The 19,281-nt window shown below is 45.0% G+C and overlaps 1 protein-coding gene across 8 annotated transcripts in view; it reads right to left on the reverse strand.

Moving 5' to 3' along the window:
* Positions 1–19,281, reverse strand: part of NIPBL (NIPBL cohesin loading factor) — a 233,476-nt gene that overhangs the window by 115,027 nt on the left and 99,168 nt on the right. For all 8 annotated transcript variants that reach the window (XM_089496474.1, XM_089496496.1, XM_089496456.1 and 5 more), the window contains 2 exons: positions 15,800–15,960; positions 14,241–14,334 (listed from right to left, as the gene is read on the reverse strand). In XM_089496474.1, coding sequence (XP_089352600.1) covers positions 14,241–14,334; positions 15,800–15,960 — 255 coding nt within the window. The remainder of the gene's footprint in view (positions 1–14,240; positions 14,335–15,799; positions 15,961–19,281) is intronic.

Consider the following 19,281-nt stretch of genomic DNA (forward strand, 5'->3'; position numbering starts at 1 on the left):
AGCAGATCACCCAGAGTACTGATATTTCTTATCCTTACAATTTTATTTATAATAGAAATAAATATGGCTTTCTATCAATCAAGAAATTCAGTAAGACTGTAGTTTTTCAGCATATAAACCATGTAAAAATTACCTGAATTGAAGGGGATATCAAAACTACTAAAACCTGCCTCCAAATAAGAGTTTACATGTGGGTTATCAGAGAACAAAACATTTCTCTGCAGCCAGAAATGCAGAATAAATAGTTGATTTTAAATTATATTTAGTTGCTTTTAAGAATGACTTTACACTGGGACCTTGTACAGCAATATCACTTCATAAACTAAACATGGCTATGTTTAAAGTCTGACAACAGCCTTAAAGAGCTTCATATACAGCTCAGTCACTTCACACGATCCCCTATTTAAAGGGGAAAAGAAGAAAGCCCTGGATCTAATTTTTGTCACTGGAAACTATTGTCACTGTAATGCATAACAGCTGATGGCCTGATACATACAGGTGCATATAAAGCTCACAGAACCAGTTCAAATGAAGCTGTGATGAGCATATCTTGTCTCTGCCTTGGTCAGTTAGGAAAAAGGAAAATATTCTCAAAATCAAGACAAAATTTGTTCAGATTCTGCAATGTACACAACATTCCAGGGTAATAGAACGTCACCTAATTCCTGGAAGAGTAACTACTTATCTGTAAAATGTTATCAAACATAGATGAAACTTGGGATTCTTTTGAGTCAAAGTAATGCCTAAAGAGTTAGAGGATCTGACTGAATAAATGAGTGGTTGCTACTTACCGTGAATTATCATTCTGGGATGGCAGGAGGATTAATTTAGTAGAAATGTGTTTATCTCCACATGCCAACCAATGATACAGGAGTCAAAGTTCTATTTTAGTTGGATTCACTGAGGCTTCTTCCCTGTCCTGCCTGACCTAAAGAATACTCAAAATCTTCAAACAAACTACATTCACCACCTCTGAGGTGGATTGGATTGCTCCTCCTGCCATCGCAGAATGATAATTCATGGTAAGCACCAACTACTCATTCTCAGACTGGCAGGGAGGAGGAATCCACCTGTAATGAGACTTAACCAAGTCCCTTAACTGAATGGGTTCCAATGAATGTTACTGTACCACCACTTGTTAACACCATTCATCTAAATGCTCTTTGTGCTGATTTGTATTTATCTAATTTGTAATGCCTGATAAACATAGTTGGCTCAGACTACCTGCATTACATACATCCTCTAATGATACTGATAGGGCATTTGCAGTGGTAGTGGATAATGGCCTAGTTGATGTGGCCAAACACTATTAGGCCTTGGGTTCTGTGCAAAATCATAGCACGAAAAATAAAAGCTTTTATCCATCTCACTATGACTGCCTTATAAGCCTTTTGCCCTAACTTCCTAGAATTAAAAGAGGGACAAACAAAGCCTCTGTATATCTTACCTACATTGTCTTCTTTTAAATACATTTTTATAGCTCTGCAAATATCCAAAGTGTGCCATTTACACGCCAATGGATGGTTCCATCATGTGCAGAAGTCTGATAAAAATATACCCTCAATTCCATCTCCTTTAAAAATACATTTAAGCCAAAAAGTTGGATCAAAGATAATACTGATCTATCCTCTTCAAATTTACAGAAGTTTGGATTAACTGACATTGCCACCAGCTCCAAAATTCTTTGCAAGGACATAATCACTACCAAAAATGCAACTTTGACAGATAATAACCTTAATGAAGCTTCCTTTCATGTTTCAAAAGGGGACTTAGAACATTTAATACCAAGCTCAAATCCCAGGTATAGAATCTATACTTAGTTGGAAAAGACTTCTACTTTAACACCCCTCAGAAACGTTATTATGTGTGGGTGAATGCAAAGTGACAGTCTTTTAAACCTCCATACTATAGAAAATACTGAAATCTGTATTTAAAAGTAATTGGTTTCAGACCTTTACATAAACCATGCTGCAGAAACTGTAGTATATGCTTTACTTGCACATGCTCAATCTTTAAAAATTGAATTCTGCACCAATCTTAGAACATTTTCCATGTCATGTTGTATATTCTTTGAGTAGAACTGCACCTTGAAGCCAGTATTGTCTTGACCACCTCCTCTGGGCCTTCAGAAACCTCCTTTCAAGATCCAGGCAGTCAAATGTAAGCAACCTGGATTGGGATGTAACTCTGGCCTTTGAATAGATCCATGCTTTGTGGAAGAGACAGGACTCTCTCACTGACATCTGCAGCAACAAAGGAACCACGGACACCTCGGACACCAAGGTGCTATCATTACTACAGGTGCCTTCTCCTGCTGCACCTTCAGAAGGACTCTGAATGATTTTCATTGCAGAAAAAACACAATGCATTCCCTTCGGCCACAACACAAACAGAGCAGTGTGTATACTCTGCACCTCTGCTTCCATCTACAGAATAGAATCTTTTTAATTTGGTATTCCCGCCAGACAAAAACAGATCTGTGTTTAAATATCCTAACAACTCATTCAAACTCTTGAACATCTCTGGATGTAAGCTCTGTTCTCCTGGAGTAATCGTGTTCCTTCTCAGGAAGTCCACTTGTACAATACGACTGCATATTAAATGAGAGATCTGTTCTGTGATCCCCTGTGCAATATAATTTTTGCATATAATCTGGAACCCTATTTCTCTTACCAAAAATACATGACAAAGTGTTCTGTCTAAATATTTTCTAGGTCCTTCCACATGATTCAGTGGTATGCTTTGGCCAGAGGCTGACCGCAGAGTCATGCTGGAGAGCCTAGAATTAGCAAAAGAAATCACTTCTCTAGGCTTTTTCTAGATCCTCCAGGACTATGGTCAACTTCAGATAGAAGCATATAATAGAAATGATATGGAGAACCTAAAAAATGCCTAGAGGGAATATAATTCTTCCAATGCATGTAAGTGAACCCATGTTATGCAAACTCACATAATACATGGTCCTACTGTACATTCAGAGTTACTTTTGAATAAACTGCCATAATTTTCCTCCACCTATCTCAACAGACTGTTGGATTCTGCTATCAGAGGACGTGAACGTAAATCCACCCTGACTGCAAATCCTCCCTTACTGCTTTCAATGTTAAGTTGTCAGACATTTTTGTATATGATGATCTTTGACAATTGCTGCAAATCTCAAAAGAGCTAACTAGATAGTTTTGAGTTCTAAATAATTTATATTGTGTCTCTTGTTCACAAAACTACAAACTCCCCGAGCTGAGTGATCTCCACAATGAGCTCCCCATCCTGTAATTCTCACATCACTTGCACCTTGTAAGGATTCAGTAAGGGAATATTCTTGTCTAGATGCATGTGTTCAACTACGACCTCAATTTCCTTTTCAATGAGTGCAACAGCATTACCTGATAATGGCTCGTGATCCCTTTTGACCTGGTGGGGAATTAAGAATTTTTGCATGAAATCTGCCCCAACACAGTAGCTGTTTGACAGAAATCAGGATACACATTATCTTCGCTAAGTACATCACATCCACTGTTCTCAAAGTCACCAACTGACCTATCTTCTGCCTTAATTTCTCTTTTCTTTCTTGAGACAATGGTAGATAACTAACCATGGTATCTATCAGAGCCTCTAAATGAGTCAAACTCTTGGTTGGTTTCAAATGGCTCTTCCCATAATTTACTAGAAAGCTGTGCCTCTCCAGAGTATGGATTGTTAAAATCAAATCTTTCACAATCTTTACCATGGACATGGTTTTAAACAAAATACCTTTCAGGTAAGGCTATGAATGCATTCCCTTCTGCCTGAGACATGCCACCAGTGGGATTAACACATTAGTGGAATACCTTGAGAGATGATGCCACAGCAAAAGGAAGTGCCTTAAACTGGAAATGTTTCCCTTGAAACTGAAATCTCAAATATGCCTGTGTATTGGAGCCATCAGGACATGGACATATGTCTCTTACAAATCTACCGACACCATCAAATATCCATAGTTTGTTATCCTTTACTATTTGCAGAGTCTCCAGCTTGAGTTTTTGGTACATCACAAATCCGTTCAAGTACGTGAGATTCAAGAAAGATCTGTAGGCCCAGTTACTCTTGTGAACAGTGAACATGATGTAATAAGCACCAGAATATCTCTGCCCCACTAACACTTTCTCTACTGCTCCAATTTCCATGAGGTATTGGATTTCTGCCAAAACAATCTTCTGCTTTATTCTGCCCTTCAAAACCAGTGAAGAAATGTACCTGCTTCTCAAATTCCTTGGGAAACGAATGCTGTCTCCTGTGTCCCTACCAGATTGACCCATTGATCTGTTGTTACCTCTGCCTATAGTACTGAAGCCACCCTACTCTCCTTAACAGCTGCATCATCTACTTTAGAATTATAAGAAAATTCCTCTAAATCTAAAGTCTGTAAAACTTTTCAAAAGGCTGAATGCCTCCCTGTCAAATAGCTTATCTGTGTACACCTGTTTCTCATGCTTCACACTCATAATCTTCACTTAGTAAACTCCACACTAATACGCTTTACTTCCATCACTTAGACATTTTTCTTAATCTAACTCCACAAACCAGCTGAATACTCTGAGTATGTTTTTTCTTCTTTAAATATTCCTTGGGTTGCAAACCTGGTGTAATTACACTGACATCTACAAATGTATTCAATTTCCTCCTCCTTGCTGCAAACAAATTGTCTTGATGCTGAATCTGATTTTCAAGACTTGCCTTGCCTTATAATATGCTTGTTGTTGGCAACTGATTTCCTTGCACTGCATTGAACTAGTTCATTATATTAAAAAAATTAATCTGAGTTTGCTGATTTTATTTATTTATTTATTTATGGTATTTATACCCCGCCCTTCAGCCCTAAAGGCTACCAGAGCAGCTTACAATTATTATTTTTAATTAGACAGTTCCCTGCGGACTGAAGGTTGAAAATTTACTATTATGAGCAGATGGAAAAGCACCCAATTCATTGTTAATAATTCTCTGAATATCTAAGTATAGATTGGAGCATTTAACATACCCTGTCCTCATTGGGTGACTGTTGTGTACCATCACTAGAAGTCTGCACACTTTGAATCAACTTCCTAAATACACATAATCTTCAAATATTCCACAAAACCAGCCATCCTTATTACTGTACTCATAAGAGATAATGGAGTCTGCAATGGCTACTGCTACTGCATTCTGCTCCATTCCCCTTAGCAACAGCAGATGCTGGAGTCTGACCAGCTAAGTTTGGCAACTGCAGGTTGCTACATAATGGGGAACCTCCCCCCGCCCTACCCTTTAACTTGCTAAATTAAGATGGTGCTCTGAACCTGCTTCTGGTGCAGCAGTTTTCCTCTCTGATTACTGAAGGCAAATTCAAACCTGCTTTGAAAATTTCTCTCCTTTTTACTTATTCTTGTTAAATCTGACTCACTTACTTTTGTTTCCTGATCACACTCTCATTTCAATAAATTCCTCTATTTGTCTTTAATTTTCATTTCATCCGTCCCACTCTTGAAGTTGAAAAAATTGTTTTAAAATCTATTTTAACTCCAAATCCCTCTCACCACCAACAATATGCTGGACAGTGGTCATCTGAACCATTTCCATACTTGCCCTCTCCACTTCCCCAATCTGCTTGTCAACCACCAGGGGCATTGCTCATCTTACTATTTGCTGCAGTTTGAGTTCTATTCCCTTCAGAAATCAGCAGTGTCACACACTTTCCCACCTTTTCATCCAAAACTCTAACCTTCCTTTCCATATTAATCAAATAAAATACAACTGACTTGCCAGGGAAGGGTTCTTACATCTGGTTGGCAGGCAGATATGGACAGGTTGCTTACCTGTAACAGTATTTCTTCGAGTGGTCATCTGCGAATACATACAAATGGGTTTTACTGCGCCTGTGCAGTGCTGCTCGGAACTTCTAGAATCTCTGGGCAAAGTACACTTTGCAACTTAAAGGCAACTTTTTGGCAGTAACTCCGCCCACCCGTTATAAGGCCCCTGCCTTCCCGCTCTTTCCCCAGTTCCAACTTTTTCCGCTGTGTAAGCGAAGAATGAGCCACTCAAGAGCAGGACACTGAGGGAAGGATGGGTGGGATTTGTATGTATTCGCAGATGACCACTCGAAGAAATACTGTTACAGGTAAGCAACCTGTCCTTCTTCTTCGTGGTCTCTGCGAATCATACAAATGGGTTTAGACTGACAAGCTTAGGTAAGCGGCGGAGGGAGTGTCCGGACAGCAAGTGAAGTGAACCAATGTTGTTTATTATTAACAATAAACTTGTCAAAAAACCACCCCCACTGTCAGTCATTTGTACTTTAACCATAGGTATGACAGAAGGAGATGCAACTCCTGTAAGCAATAACCCAATCATGTATGCAGTGGTTTAGCATAAAGAAATGGCATGAACACAGTTTGAGCACGTTCTGGGTACCACATCAACACAACATTCTGATGGATAAATAGTAATCAATGCAACCCAGAAATTAACACAGCTCTACCAAAAGCTGCATCCCGTCTGGCCCTTGTATCCAGTCTGTAATGTTTAATAAATGTCATAGGCTGGGACCAGACAGCAGCCTTGCAAACATCCTCCAAAGGGACCCCAGACAGAAAAGCGGAGGATGCTGCAACCGCCCTTGTTGCATGCGACCGTACCCTGGTAGGGAGAGGTCTACCCAAAAGTTCATAACAAAGGTGGATGGTCGCGGCCACCCATTTGGAAAACCTCTGTGGTGACACCGGTAGACCCTTTTTCGGTTCCGAGTAACATTGGAACAGTCTCTCAGACCGACTGGAAACCGACGTTCTGTCCAAGTAGAAGGCCAGAGCCCTCCTAACGTCTAAGGTATGCAAAGTCCGTTCGACCTCAGTGGTTGGGTTCGAGGCCAGGGTAGGTAGAACAATATCCTGACACATATGGAAGGTCTATACCACCTTAGACAAGAAGGTGATATCGGTACGGAGAACCACCTTGTCCTTATGAAACATCAAATAGGGCTGGTCTCTCCGCAAGGCACAAAGTTCGCCCACACGGCGGGCAGAGGTAATGGCCACTAGGAAAGCAGTTTTCCAAGTCAATAGTCTCAAGTCCATAGTGGCCATGGGTTCAAAGGGCTTGGATTGTAAAACTGATAAGACAGCGTCCAGATTCCAAGCCGGGGTTGGTACCGACACCGGCGGGTATAGGTTAGCACAACCCTTAAGGAAAGCCTTGACCAAAGGGTCCCTGAAAAAAGAAGGTTTGTTTGCAAACTGAAAATGGGAGCAAATGGCCGAAAGATAGCACTTAACGGAGGTGAGGGTAAGGCCCTCCTGCAATAGTGCCATCAGAAACTGCAACACCACCGGGGTGGAGATCTGGTCCGGACCGATGTCCCTGTCGGACAGGAACCTGGAAAACCTCCTCCATTTGGAAGCATAGGACCTTTGGGTGGAGGGTTTATGGGCAGCCTGGATCACCGTCCGTACCGAGTCAGGTAGCGATGCTAGGGACGGAGCCTCCACGCTACCAGGGGCAAACTGTCGATGTCGGGATGGCGCACCTGGCCGTTCTGGATCGTCAGCAGGTCCGGACGAGGATCGATCCGAAGAAACGTCTCTCCTGAAAGGTGCAGGAGGGATGGGAACCACGTCTGTCTGGGCCACCATGGGGTGATGAGGATCGCATTCGATCGGTCCGATGTCATCTTGGACACCACTCGGACAATTAACGGGAACGGAGGGAAGGCATACAGCAGGCATCCGGTCCAAGCGAAACCGAACGCGTCTCCGAGGGATCCTTTGCAACGCGTTCTAGAACAGAACTGGGGACAGTGAGTGTTGGACCCGGTTGCAAAAAGGTCGATTTGGGGAGTCCCCCATCGCCGAAATATCTGTGCTATTGAGTCCGGGTGTAATCTCCATTCGTGGGATACAGACGTCTCCCTGCTGAGTCTGTCTGCCAGGTCGTTGTCCTCCCCTGAGAGGTGAATGGCATGGAGGTGGATTCCCCTCGGAATGCACCAGTCCCATATTCGCATTGTGATGTCGAGTAGGGTTAGGGATTTGGTACCTCGTTGTTTGTTTATGTAGAACAGCACCGTCGTATTGTCTGTCCTGAGAAGTACCACCTTGTCTCTCAACACCGACTCGAATGCCCTCAATGATTTCTCCACCGCGAGCATCTCGAGGGCATTGATGTGGAGTTGTTGTTCGACCGGCGACCACTTTCCCTTGACCACCAACTCGAGGAGGTGGGCGCCCCAGCCGTCCAGGGATGCATCTGTAGTGAGTGTCAACTGTGGCTGGGGCGGGACGAAAGGTAATCCGACGCAGATGTTTTCGGGTTCGCGCCACCACTGTAGGGAGGAAGCAACCGGCCTCGGGACAGTGAGCCACTTGAGCGGAGCATCCACCACCGGGTCGAAGACAGACAGGAACCATCTTTGAAGTGGACGTAGCCGAAGTCTTGCCCACGGTGTCACAAAGGTCGTAGAGGCCATGTGGCCCAGTGCCACCTGGACCTCCCTGGCCCTCACCCTTCTGAATCTGAGGAATGGCTGGAGGGCGACGGATAGGGTCTGGAAGCGGTCCCGAGGGAGTGATGCTATGCAAGAGTCTGAGTCCAGGAGAGCCCCGATGAACCTGACCTGTTTTGTCGGGGTCAGGTGTGATTTGTCGAGGTTGATCACCAACCCAAGAGACTGGAGGAGTGTGAGTGTGAATTTGATGGACCGGAGGAGTTCCTCTTGTGACGGAGCCACCAGGAGCCAATCGTCCAAGTAGGGGAACACCCTGAATCCCTTCTGGTGAAGGTAAGACACCACTGGAGCCAGGCACTTGGTAAAAATTCTTGGGGCCGTCGCCAGACCGAAGGGCAGGACGTTGTAGTGATAAGCGTCGGAGCCGACGGCGAAGGCGAGGAATCTCCTGTGGGACTCCCGAATCCCTATGTGGAAATATGCGTCCTTGAGATCGATCGTCGCGAACCAGAGGCCCTGGTGGAGAAGAGGTAAGATGGAAGGTAAGGTCACCATACGGAAACGTTTGTATTGGAGGAAGAGGTTGAGCCTCCTTAAGTCTAGTATGAGCCGAACTCCCCCATCCGGTTTCGGCACTATAAAGTATCTGGAGAAAAAGGCTTTTGGCCATCGAATCCGGTCTAGGGGGGAAACTGCACCCTTTTGGAGTAAGGTGCGCACTTCGTCGAAAAGGGTGTCCGAAGGTGGGGTAGGGAGGAAGGTCCCCGTGGGGGGAAGGTCCTGAAACTCTAGGGCATAACCCCTACGGACGATGGTAAGCGCCCAAGAGTCAGTTGTTATCGAGGCCCAGCTGTTAACAAAGGGCCTCAGTCTGTCCAAAAAGCAGGGAGCGACGAAGTACGCGGTTTCACTTCAGGAGGCTTTTTTGGCCTGGTCGGTTCCCTGTCGGTGCGGTTTTCGATACCGGCCCAGGGGGCCCCGCCTGCCAGATGAGGATGAAGATTGAGACGGGTATCTAGGGCGTTGGGAGCCCTGATGTTGACCTTGTCGGTCCTGCTGAAAGGGTCTGAATTGTTGGCCCTGAGGTTGCCATTGGCGTCTCTTGCGATACTGAGGGGTGGACGACGAGGACATACCGTGCTTTTTGGCGGCCGCCTTAAGCTTGAATTTCCTGTTGAGATGATCGTCTGTCTCGGTATGGAACAAGCCAGACCCATCTAAAGGCATGTCCTCAATTGCTGTCTTTACTCCAGGCGTCAGATCGGTCCCGTGGAGCCAGGCGTGGCGTCGGAGGGCCAAGGAAGCTGACATCGCCCTGCCTGCACACTCGGCCACGTTTCGTGAGGCCGTGATTAACCAGCCCCCTATGGAGTGGGCCTCGTCCCTAATCTCCACGAGTCTCCTTTGGGTGTCATCCGGGACCTCAGGGATTGGGGGGAGACATCTTCCATGAGGGCCTGGACGTAGGCTCCCATGCATGCGGTGTAGTTTATAGCTTTCACCGCCAAAGCAGCAGCAGAGTATGCCTTTTTAGCCAGGCCATCTACCTTGCGTGCCTCTCGGTCTATGGGAGATGTGGCCTGTTTGTGGGCGACGTTGAGTTGGGCTCCCTCCACAATAGCCGAATTTTGGCGAGGATGGTTGGAGAGCCAAGGACAGCTTGCTGGGGAAACTCTATACAGGGTCTCAATCTTTCTGGAGGAGCTCGCCAATGAGGTTGGAGCATCCCAGGACCTCTTTATAAGAGTCTCCAAAGACGGGAGGAGTGGAATCGAAGGAGGAGTTGGGACTCGACCATGGACCCGACGCTCCACAGAGTCTCTTGCGGTGTCCTCCGGATACTGCAACTCGATGTCCAGGGCCCTGGACATCTTAATGATGTGTTCATTGAAAGTCCTCAGATCGTCGGTTGGGGAAGCCGGCTCGGGACGGTGCATGTCCTGGGGTGAGTCTTGTGGGGACAAGTCGTCATCCGAGAATTCCTCCGAGGAAGGAACTACGTCCGACTCCGACTCCGAAACCGAATGGTCACGGGATGGAGGTCTTTCTGGGTGATCCCTGGGCCTAGGCTGGCGAGGTGGAGCAGTCACCGTCACTGTAGGCGTGGTATCGGAGGGCCCCGGTTCCGGATCCGACCGTCTCGGTCTGGGAGGTCTTGGTACCGGTGTTTCGGCGACCTGGGGGCAAGTTGCTTGAGCATGACGCTTGGCCTTGAATCTTTTGAAGGCAACCTCCTTGGAAACTGCCACGTAGTAGTTGTCATGCCCAGCCTGGAGGATGGCTTGGAGGACTCAGAGGATGAGCTAGAGCCCCTGGGACCTGAACTTGTAATGGAGGAGCCAGAGCCCCTGGGGCTTGAACATGTAATGGAGGAGCCAGAGGCTGGCCCTAGTTCTGCTGGAGCAGAGTCTATGGCCCCTCCAGAGGTTCAGCAGCCAAGTTTGCCTGGTGCCGAGGCTGTGGACATGGAGGAGGATCTGGGCAGTGTGCCTACCTTCAATGAGCGTCGAGCAGAAAGAGAGGGCCTTCGAAGATCTCGGAGGCTTTATCAGAAGCGTCTTCGTAATCAGTCACAGCTGAAGGCCGGCTCCTTGCCTTCTTAAGCACCTGGAGCATGTGTGGTTCTTTGCCAGTGGATATCTGACTCTTTTAGAGGAAAGACTCTGTCTCTGGCTCCTTTGGCTTCTTGTCTTGACTACCTGGAAACCTTGACCTTGGACTTCTTCATCAACCTGCCTATCTGTTACCCTGAACCTCGGACCGTCTGACAATTCTCTTGGTAATCCCTTTTGCTAGAACTACTGTGAATCTCCAGGACTGTGTAGCTTACACTGACTTTGCTGTGCTGGGAGGGGGTTTGTTTGTTTGAGAACTAGCTGCCTTATCAGCCCTTTGGCTGCTTTCCTGGACAGTAGTTACCAGACTCGGAGTCGTAGAAAAAATCTTCTTCGACCCTCTCCTCCTCTGAGGGAATCTCCAACGGTTGGACTGGCATTGGAGTAGGAGAACGATGTCGAGCTGGGGAGCGATGTCGGTCCGGTGAACGATCGCGACCTTGGGTCCCCACAGGGACGGTAGAGAGGTCCTCCAAACTCGGGGCCGGTAAAGGAATGTCATCCCGGTCCGGTGATCGCCTCTTTTTGGTCGGTTTCGACGCCTGATGGTCGGGCGATCGGTGCCTCTTTGAAGTTGAGGACTTATCACGGTGCTTGGAACCTTTCTTCAGAGAAGAGGAGTCCTGCACCTTGGATGACTTGGGCTTGGGTGCCTCAGGAGTCTTGGGCTTCTTCCTCGGCGGCAATGGTGAGTCCGGAGGAAAGAAAGGGTTGACCTGAAGGTCAGTGATGGAGGTCACTCCGGAAGTGGTGCCGGTGAATGAGCCATCGCCCCTTGCGGAGTGGAGGGAACAGATCTTGAGGTCGAAGCCCTCAGTTCAGCCGGCGCCGTGTTGGAATCAGTCCTCGGCCTCATGTCCTTGGACTTCGATTCCTTGTCGGCCCTCTTAGATGTCTTGGGCGGCTTCGAGCCCGAAGTCGCCGGAGGGTCCGACAATTTAGACTTCGAAGATGAAGTCGGATCGACTGGTGGCATCTTGGTTTGCTCCATCAAAGCAGAGTCCTCGGTCCCTGACAGTTTGCGAGGGCGCTTGGAGGACTTGTCGGTGGCTCTGGACCGGTCTGGGTCATGGGCCACATGGGAAGCTGAACCTTGAACAGCCGGAGGCGCCGAGGAAGCACTCGCTGGGCTGTCCCGAGCCACAGGAGCCGCCCCAGAAGCGGAGGCCAACGGAGCCGAGGCCGGTCGTGAATCGTCCCCCCGAACCTTGCCCTGGGCGATAGCTGAGGTAAGTCTGGACTCACGATTTTTCCTTGCTTGTGAAGTCATGGAACGGCAGAGAGGGCATGACTTCACATCATGATCCTTTCCAAGACACAGCAGGCAGGATGAGTGTGGGTCTTGTACTGGGACCTTGCCCCCGCAAACGTCGCACTTCTTGAACGGAGGCGACATCAGGAACCGAAGCGAACAGATCCGAAGGGAAGAGCAAAGCGTAATCCAAAAACAGTCCGTAGGTCAAGCGAAGGAGAAGTCAGCAAAGTCGAAAAACAGTCCAAATTGAAGCCAGAGATCCAAAACGAGAGAGATAGAGAGCGAAGTTCCAATAGCACCAACGCGGCGGAAAAAAGGAACTGGGGAAAGAGCGGGAATGCAGGGGCCTTATAACGGGTGGGCGGAGTTACCGCCAAAAAGTTGCCTTTAAGTTGCAAAGTGTACTTTGCCCAGAGATTCTAGAAGTTCCGAGCAGCACTGCGCAGGCGCAGTAAAACCCATTTGTATGATTCGCAGAGACCACGAAGAAGAAATTTTAAAACTGGGAAGGGAAGGCGTCTCAATGAATCCAACTGAAATATAATTTTAATTCCTGCATTGTTGGTCGATAAACACATTACTGGTGGATTGTTCCTCCGTGTCATTCCAAGAATGGATATTCACAGTCTCCTAATGTACAATGGTTGAAAATTATGGCTGAAATCCTCTATGTCCCTCCATGCAATATACATTTGTGTGCACTTAAGTGCAAAACTATGTAACCAATGCTCACTGGGAGTGTCCAATGCACAGAGGAGTCTGCTTGTCAGTCCTGTTGTGCATCAGTCCCCTTGCTGGTTCTGCCACATAGGACTTTATCAAACAAGAGAAAATTGGGCTGTGGGGGAAGCGGGGTTTTAAACTGTATTCATCTCATGAAAGTTACGGGATAGCAGGAAAATTTTCACATACATCATGATTAAATAGGACTTATCCTGGCAATAACTAGGTAACAACCAGCAACAAATCATTCATGGGATTTGCCCGTGAATGATTTGTTGCCGGTTATTACCTGGTTATTGCTGGGATAAGTCTTCTTTAATCATGACATTGTGTGAAAATCTTCAGCACTATTGTGAGACTTTCATGGGATGATGACAGTTTAAACCCCTGCTTTTCCCCATGTGATAAAGTCCTAGGCACAAAGCAGCAGCCCTCCAGTGGGTACAGACATTGTGCCTCTTCACAATTCTATTTCCTGCATATGTACATCTATTTAGAAGCATCCAACACCAAAACAAAATTGTGGCCTAACTTAACTTTTTAATGGTCTTCAGTTTCTTGAACATGTCTTTGTTTCAATGCAATGTTGCAAATATAAACTAATGTTTAAGCTTGTGAAGAAAATATACTCGTCCCTCCACATTTGCAGCTTTGACTATTCACAGATTTTATTAATAGGTTCTCTCTAGGAATATCTAGGTCCAGCGCAACTCTATGGTAAACTTTAACCAAAAGTTGCACTGAAGGAGCTAGAGATTCCTAGAGACAACACTCCACTAGGCATTTGTAGCTCCTCCAGCTCAAATATACTCAGGAACTCATGTGAACCACTTTGAATGTTATTTAAGCTTATTACATTATGACAACTTAAGACTGCATTTTTAAATCTAGCTCCTATTGAATTTTTCAACATCAAAATAACATGCCTTTTTAATGCGAGAGCATACATACATATGTTACTTTTGTAATGAAACTATAAATCAGCAAGAGTCAACAACCAAAATGAAAGAGACACTTCCAATCATGTCACACAGAGGAAAATACAAATTAAATACAATTAGATTTGGCTGAACTATTAATGGTTCTTTCCTAGGAATCCATGTACTTTCTGGTTTTACTTGTTCCTTTTGAACTTTCAGAATATAAGTACAATTCCTATCTACAAAAAAATACAACAAAAAAATAAAAGTACCTTTAGGGGTTCCATCACTTCCAGCAGGAGAACATACAGACTGTGGTGATCGCAAAGAAAATGATGCAGTGTTCCTTATAGAAGAATCACCATCCTATGAGAATAATTGTGGTTATTAGAAATGATAAATGTTTTTAGTGACTTTGTATTTTTGCTTTGTATATGATATGATATAGACATAAAAATAGATGCCAGTACTATTTGTCATTCATACAAGATATCAGTAGTCATTTCAACTTCATTTTATATGTAAATATATGCAATAGTGATACAGTTGCACAATCAAAACTATGTAGGGTAGAATTTACTAAAAAGTATCACTAGATTTTGGTCTGAAATAATGGGGTGAAGATAGTTATAGTCCTTCACAAATTTATGAATTAATAAATTTACGAATAAACATACACAGTGCTAATCTTGTGTTTGAAATCATGAAGTGAAGATAATGGTATTTTATTTACAGTGGACCCTTGTTATCCGCTGGGGTTTGGTTCCAGGAACCCTCATGAATACCAAAATCTGTTTATGCTCAAGTCCCATTAAATACAATGGCATAGCAAAATGGTGTCCCTTATGTAAAACGGAAAAATCAAGGTCTGATACTTTAAATCTATACTTTTTTTTTAAATATTTTCAATCTGTGGATGCTTGAACCCATGTATAAAAAATCTGTGTATAAGAAGGGCCAACTGTATAAGTTTGTTTATCAGACACACATACACAGTGCCAAAGTATATAGATCAGGTGATTTAAGTAAGTCAGTCAAGTCATTGTTGAACATCTGCTCCACTAGTCTAGACCAGTACAGATGAAGGTGAGAAAAACTGAGAGCTGAAGTCCAACAACATCTGGAGGGCCACACTTAGCTGATCCTTGGTAAACCACACTAAGTTATGGCTGCTTAATTATTCTGAACAAAGACCAGGAACGTTTCCTTGGTTACTGGAACCTATGCTTGATTTTTAGAAGTTCACAGCAGGGTTTTGTAGCCATTCTAACAAAATAGAATGCAAAGCACACATCTGATAGGGGAATCACTAGATCAGCCCTAAAACACACAATTCACAACCAGATGCACCTTCACATTGCTTTCAAATTGCATGACAGAGTTCTTGAACAAGTCAAGAAGAGTAAGAAACTTAAGTATTTCAATGTAATCACACACTAGAAAGATTTTCTTCTAGAAACCATTATGATATGGATCAGCAGTCACTACATGGAACTTATTTGGAAAGCTTTGTGAGTAATACAGGTATGCAAACAAAATGGATCAGGGTCCATATTTTCTGTTCAAATGTAGTGCTACAGACACATTCTAAGCAAAGCCATTACTACTTCTAGTGTTCCATCAACTCATTTACAAAACAAGCCTTTGGTCTCCAAATACACAGTAAATTTTCACAGTAAATCTTTCTGAAATTAACACACAATACAAATACCTAACTATGGATGCACTGCCTCACAGAACAATTTATAAGAGTAATTATTAGCGGGCTAACATCTTTTGAGGAATTGGAAATATTTAAGGCTATCGTAAAAAAAATACAACTTTTACATACTTCATTGCTTATTCTGTGCACCATCTGTAGGTAGTCTTCATTTGAGCCATGTCTAGAATTATCAGCATGATGATTAGCTGAACCGCCTGACAACTGACTTGTAACCTTATTTTCATGTATATTCCTCATCCCACCTGAGACAATGGGACTAGATACTGAAGCTGAAATTAAGAAAAGTGTGAATGCATTCGTATAGTATTTTACTACAAAAATAACCAAAAAACAGACTTTACATGAGACTATATTTCTTCGAAGTAGGATTTTGAGCATATAAACTCTCCAAAGACGTCTATGAGGGATTTTCTGTACTAAGTTTTGCACAAGAGACCTGTATATTGTGACAAAATATAAATCTGCACAATGGAAACACACTGGCTTGTGCCACTCATCATTCAGGACCCTCTAAGTTTCTGGTAAGACTGATATTCCCAGGTGTACATTAAATCAGTCTTAAATCAGTCAGCATGGGGAGACTAGATGAGTTCAAAAACAAGGTCAGGGAAATCCTGATCTCCACTATGATGTACTAAATCTATAGGATTCTTATAAAAGTTACCTCCATACAAGTCATTTTAAAGTCATTATTAGATTTTTAAAATCAAAATATATATTATGATTCACAAATTATTCTACACTACAATTCACTCACTAATATATGAGGATACCTGGAGTCATAAGGAAATGACTACTGATAAAAAATAAACTGGACTAATATAAATTATATCATGCTTCATCAATTTTTAGTATTATTAAATACACTGCTTGTAATGAAGTGTCAGGAAAATGGAAATATATATATATATTTCCAGAAGTTATTTATTACAGATATTTGTATTTATTTATTTATACCAGCTAGTACTTTCAGCTGGGTTGTGCGTACCTGCCTCCAAGTCACCTGTTGATTCATGGAGACTCCACAAATTTTATTAAGTTTTCTTGGGCAAGGAATATTGAGAAGTGGTTTACCACTGAGATATTCTTTTGAAATATAGCTCACACCATCTGATATTCCCTGGTAGTCTCACATCCAAGTACTAATGAGGCCTGTCCCTGCTTAGCTTCCCAGATCAGATGGATCTAGTGCTTTCAAGGTATTTAGGCCATTCAGGTGCTTACCTGTAACTATAGTTCTTCAAGAGGTCATCTGCGAATCCACACAAATGGGTTATTCTGCGCCTGCACAGCATTTCCAGATTCTATTGGAATCGCTAGGGAAGACTTTTTGGCAGTAGCTCTGCCCACCCTCTATAGAGGCAGGAGGTCTTCCCGCCCTTTCTCAGTTCCAAAAAATGGTCCGCCATAAGAGCAGACAAGGAAAAGAGAATGACACGACAGAGGGGAGGATGGGTGGGATTTGTGTGGATTTGCAGATGACCACTCAAAGAACTACAGTTACAGGTAAGCAACCTGTCCTCCTTCTTCATGGTCTCTGCAAAGCACACAAATGGTTTATACTGGCAAGCTTTTCCCATGATGGAGGAGGGAGTGTCCTGACAATAAAGAATAATTAAACCAGAAACAGTGTGCCATGTTTGACAGGTGCCAACTAACGTTAGTGTGTTCCAGAAAGGAGAACAGCTCTGCCAAAGGCTGCTTCACGCCGGTGTCTGGTATCAAGTCTGTAGTGCTTGATGAAAGTCAGAGGTTGTGACCACACCGCAGCCTTGCAAATGTCCTCCAAGGGAATTCCAAGAGGAAGGCTGAAGATGAAGCTACCGCCCTGGTGGAATGGGCTCGAATTCGAGCAGGCAGAGTCTTCCCAAAAATCTCGTAAGAGAGAAAGATTGTGGAAGTCACCTGCTTGGAAAAACGTTGAGGTGTGACTGGAAGCCCCATTTTTGGGTTGGAATAGCAGACGAAGTGTCTAGTGGAACAACGAGAGGATGCTGTCCTGTCAAGTAGAAGGCTACGCCTGCCTGACATCAAGGAAGTGGACTCGGGGCTCAGTGTTGGTGGTCGGGTTCGGTGCTAGTGTAGGTAGGATGCTGTCCTGGCTGAGATGAAAAGCGGACACAACTTTTGGTAGAAAGGAGACGTCCAGACGGAGAATGACTTTGTCCTTGAAAAATTTCAGGTACGGAGCATCTGTACAGAGGGCACAGAGTTCACTGGCACAGCGTACCGAGGTGATAGCTACCAGAAAGGCTGTCTTCCAGGTAAGGAGCCTGAGGTCACAGGAAGCCAGAGGTTTAAAAGGTGAGGTAGCCACTGCTGCTAAGACGAGCTGGGGGTCCCAAGTAGGGATTGTGATCACTGCCGGCAGTCTTAGATTGGCAAGGCCTTTGAAAAATTTCTTCACTAGTAGGTCAGTGAAGAAGGATGGGCGGCCAGAAAATTGAAAGTGTGCACAGATGGCCACGAGGTAGCATTTCAGGGACGAAATGGAAACTCCAGATGCTGAGAGGTGATGGAGGAAGTCCAGAACAACAGAGATGGTGACCTCCAAAGAGGTGAGTCCCATTGAGGACAGAAAAGCCAAAAATTTGTCCCACTTGTAGGCATAGGAGCGCTGAGTGGAGGGCTTTCGGGAAGCCAAAGTGATTTCTTGGATCGATACCGAGAGGCTGGTCAGGGTTGAATTCGCCACGCCAAGAGACGGAGAGTGTCCACATCAGGGTGGCAAACCCGACCATTGTGGAGGATGAGGTTGGGACGGAGAGGCAGAGGCCAGAAACGGTTCCGGGAGAGGTGGAGAAGCGGGGCCAGCCACGGCTGTCTCGGCCACTAAGGGATGATCAGGATTGCATCTAATCTGTCCGTTCGTAGCTTGGCTACTACTCTGGTGATGAGAGGAAACGGGGGAAATCTGTAGAACTTTTTGCTGAGCCACTGGAAGAGGAAGGCATCCCCTCGGGACCGAGGTGAAGGGATCCTGGAGCAGAAGTGGTTGCATTGAGCATTGAGATGCAAGACAAAAAGGTCGACGTCCAGGGTTCCCCATTAAGAAAACAGAAGGAGGGCGACTTGATGGTTCAGTTGCCACTCGTGACAAGAGTCCGGAGCTCTGCACAGTTTGTCTGCTAGTTCATTCTCCTCTCCTGGGAGATGAATGTCTTGCAGGGTGATCCGTCTCCGGATGCACCAGTTCCTTACTTGTTGATGTAATACATCACAGTCATGTTGTCCATGAGGAGGACGACCTGGTTCCGCAGGGAGAGTTCGAAGGCCTTGAGTGCCTTTTGAACCGCCAGCATCTCGAGCGCATTGATGTGCAACTGGCATGCTTTTGGGGACCACCTGCCATGGACAGAAATGTTGTTGAGATGGGCTCCCCAGCCTGTGTTTGAGGCATCGGTGGTCAGTGAGGCCTGAAGTTGTGGTGGGAGGAAAGGGATGCCCACCAAGACATTCTGTAGGTTGAGCCACCAGCGGAGAGAGTGGGCGACGGCCTTGGGACGGTGAGCCACTTCCGTGGGTCATTGAAAGCAGGGTTGAACACTGAGAGGAGCCAGGACTGGAAAGGACACAGGCGGAGACGGGCC

This window comes from Sceloporus occidentalis, unplaced genomic scaffold, assembly GCF_023333645.1.
Source record: "Sceloporus occidentalis isolate IW3139 unplaced genomic scaffold, rSceOcc1.0.p SCAF_1, whole genome shotgun sequence".
NCBI classification, from domain to species: Eukaryota; Metazoa; Chordata; class Lepidosauria; order Squamata; family Phrynosomatidae; genus Sceloporus; species Sceloporus occidentalis.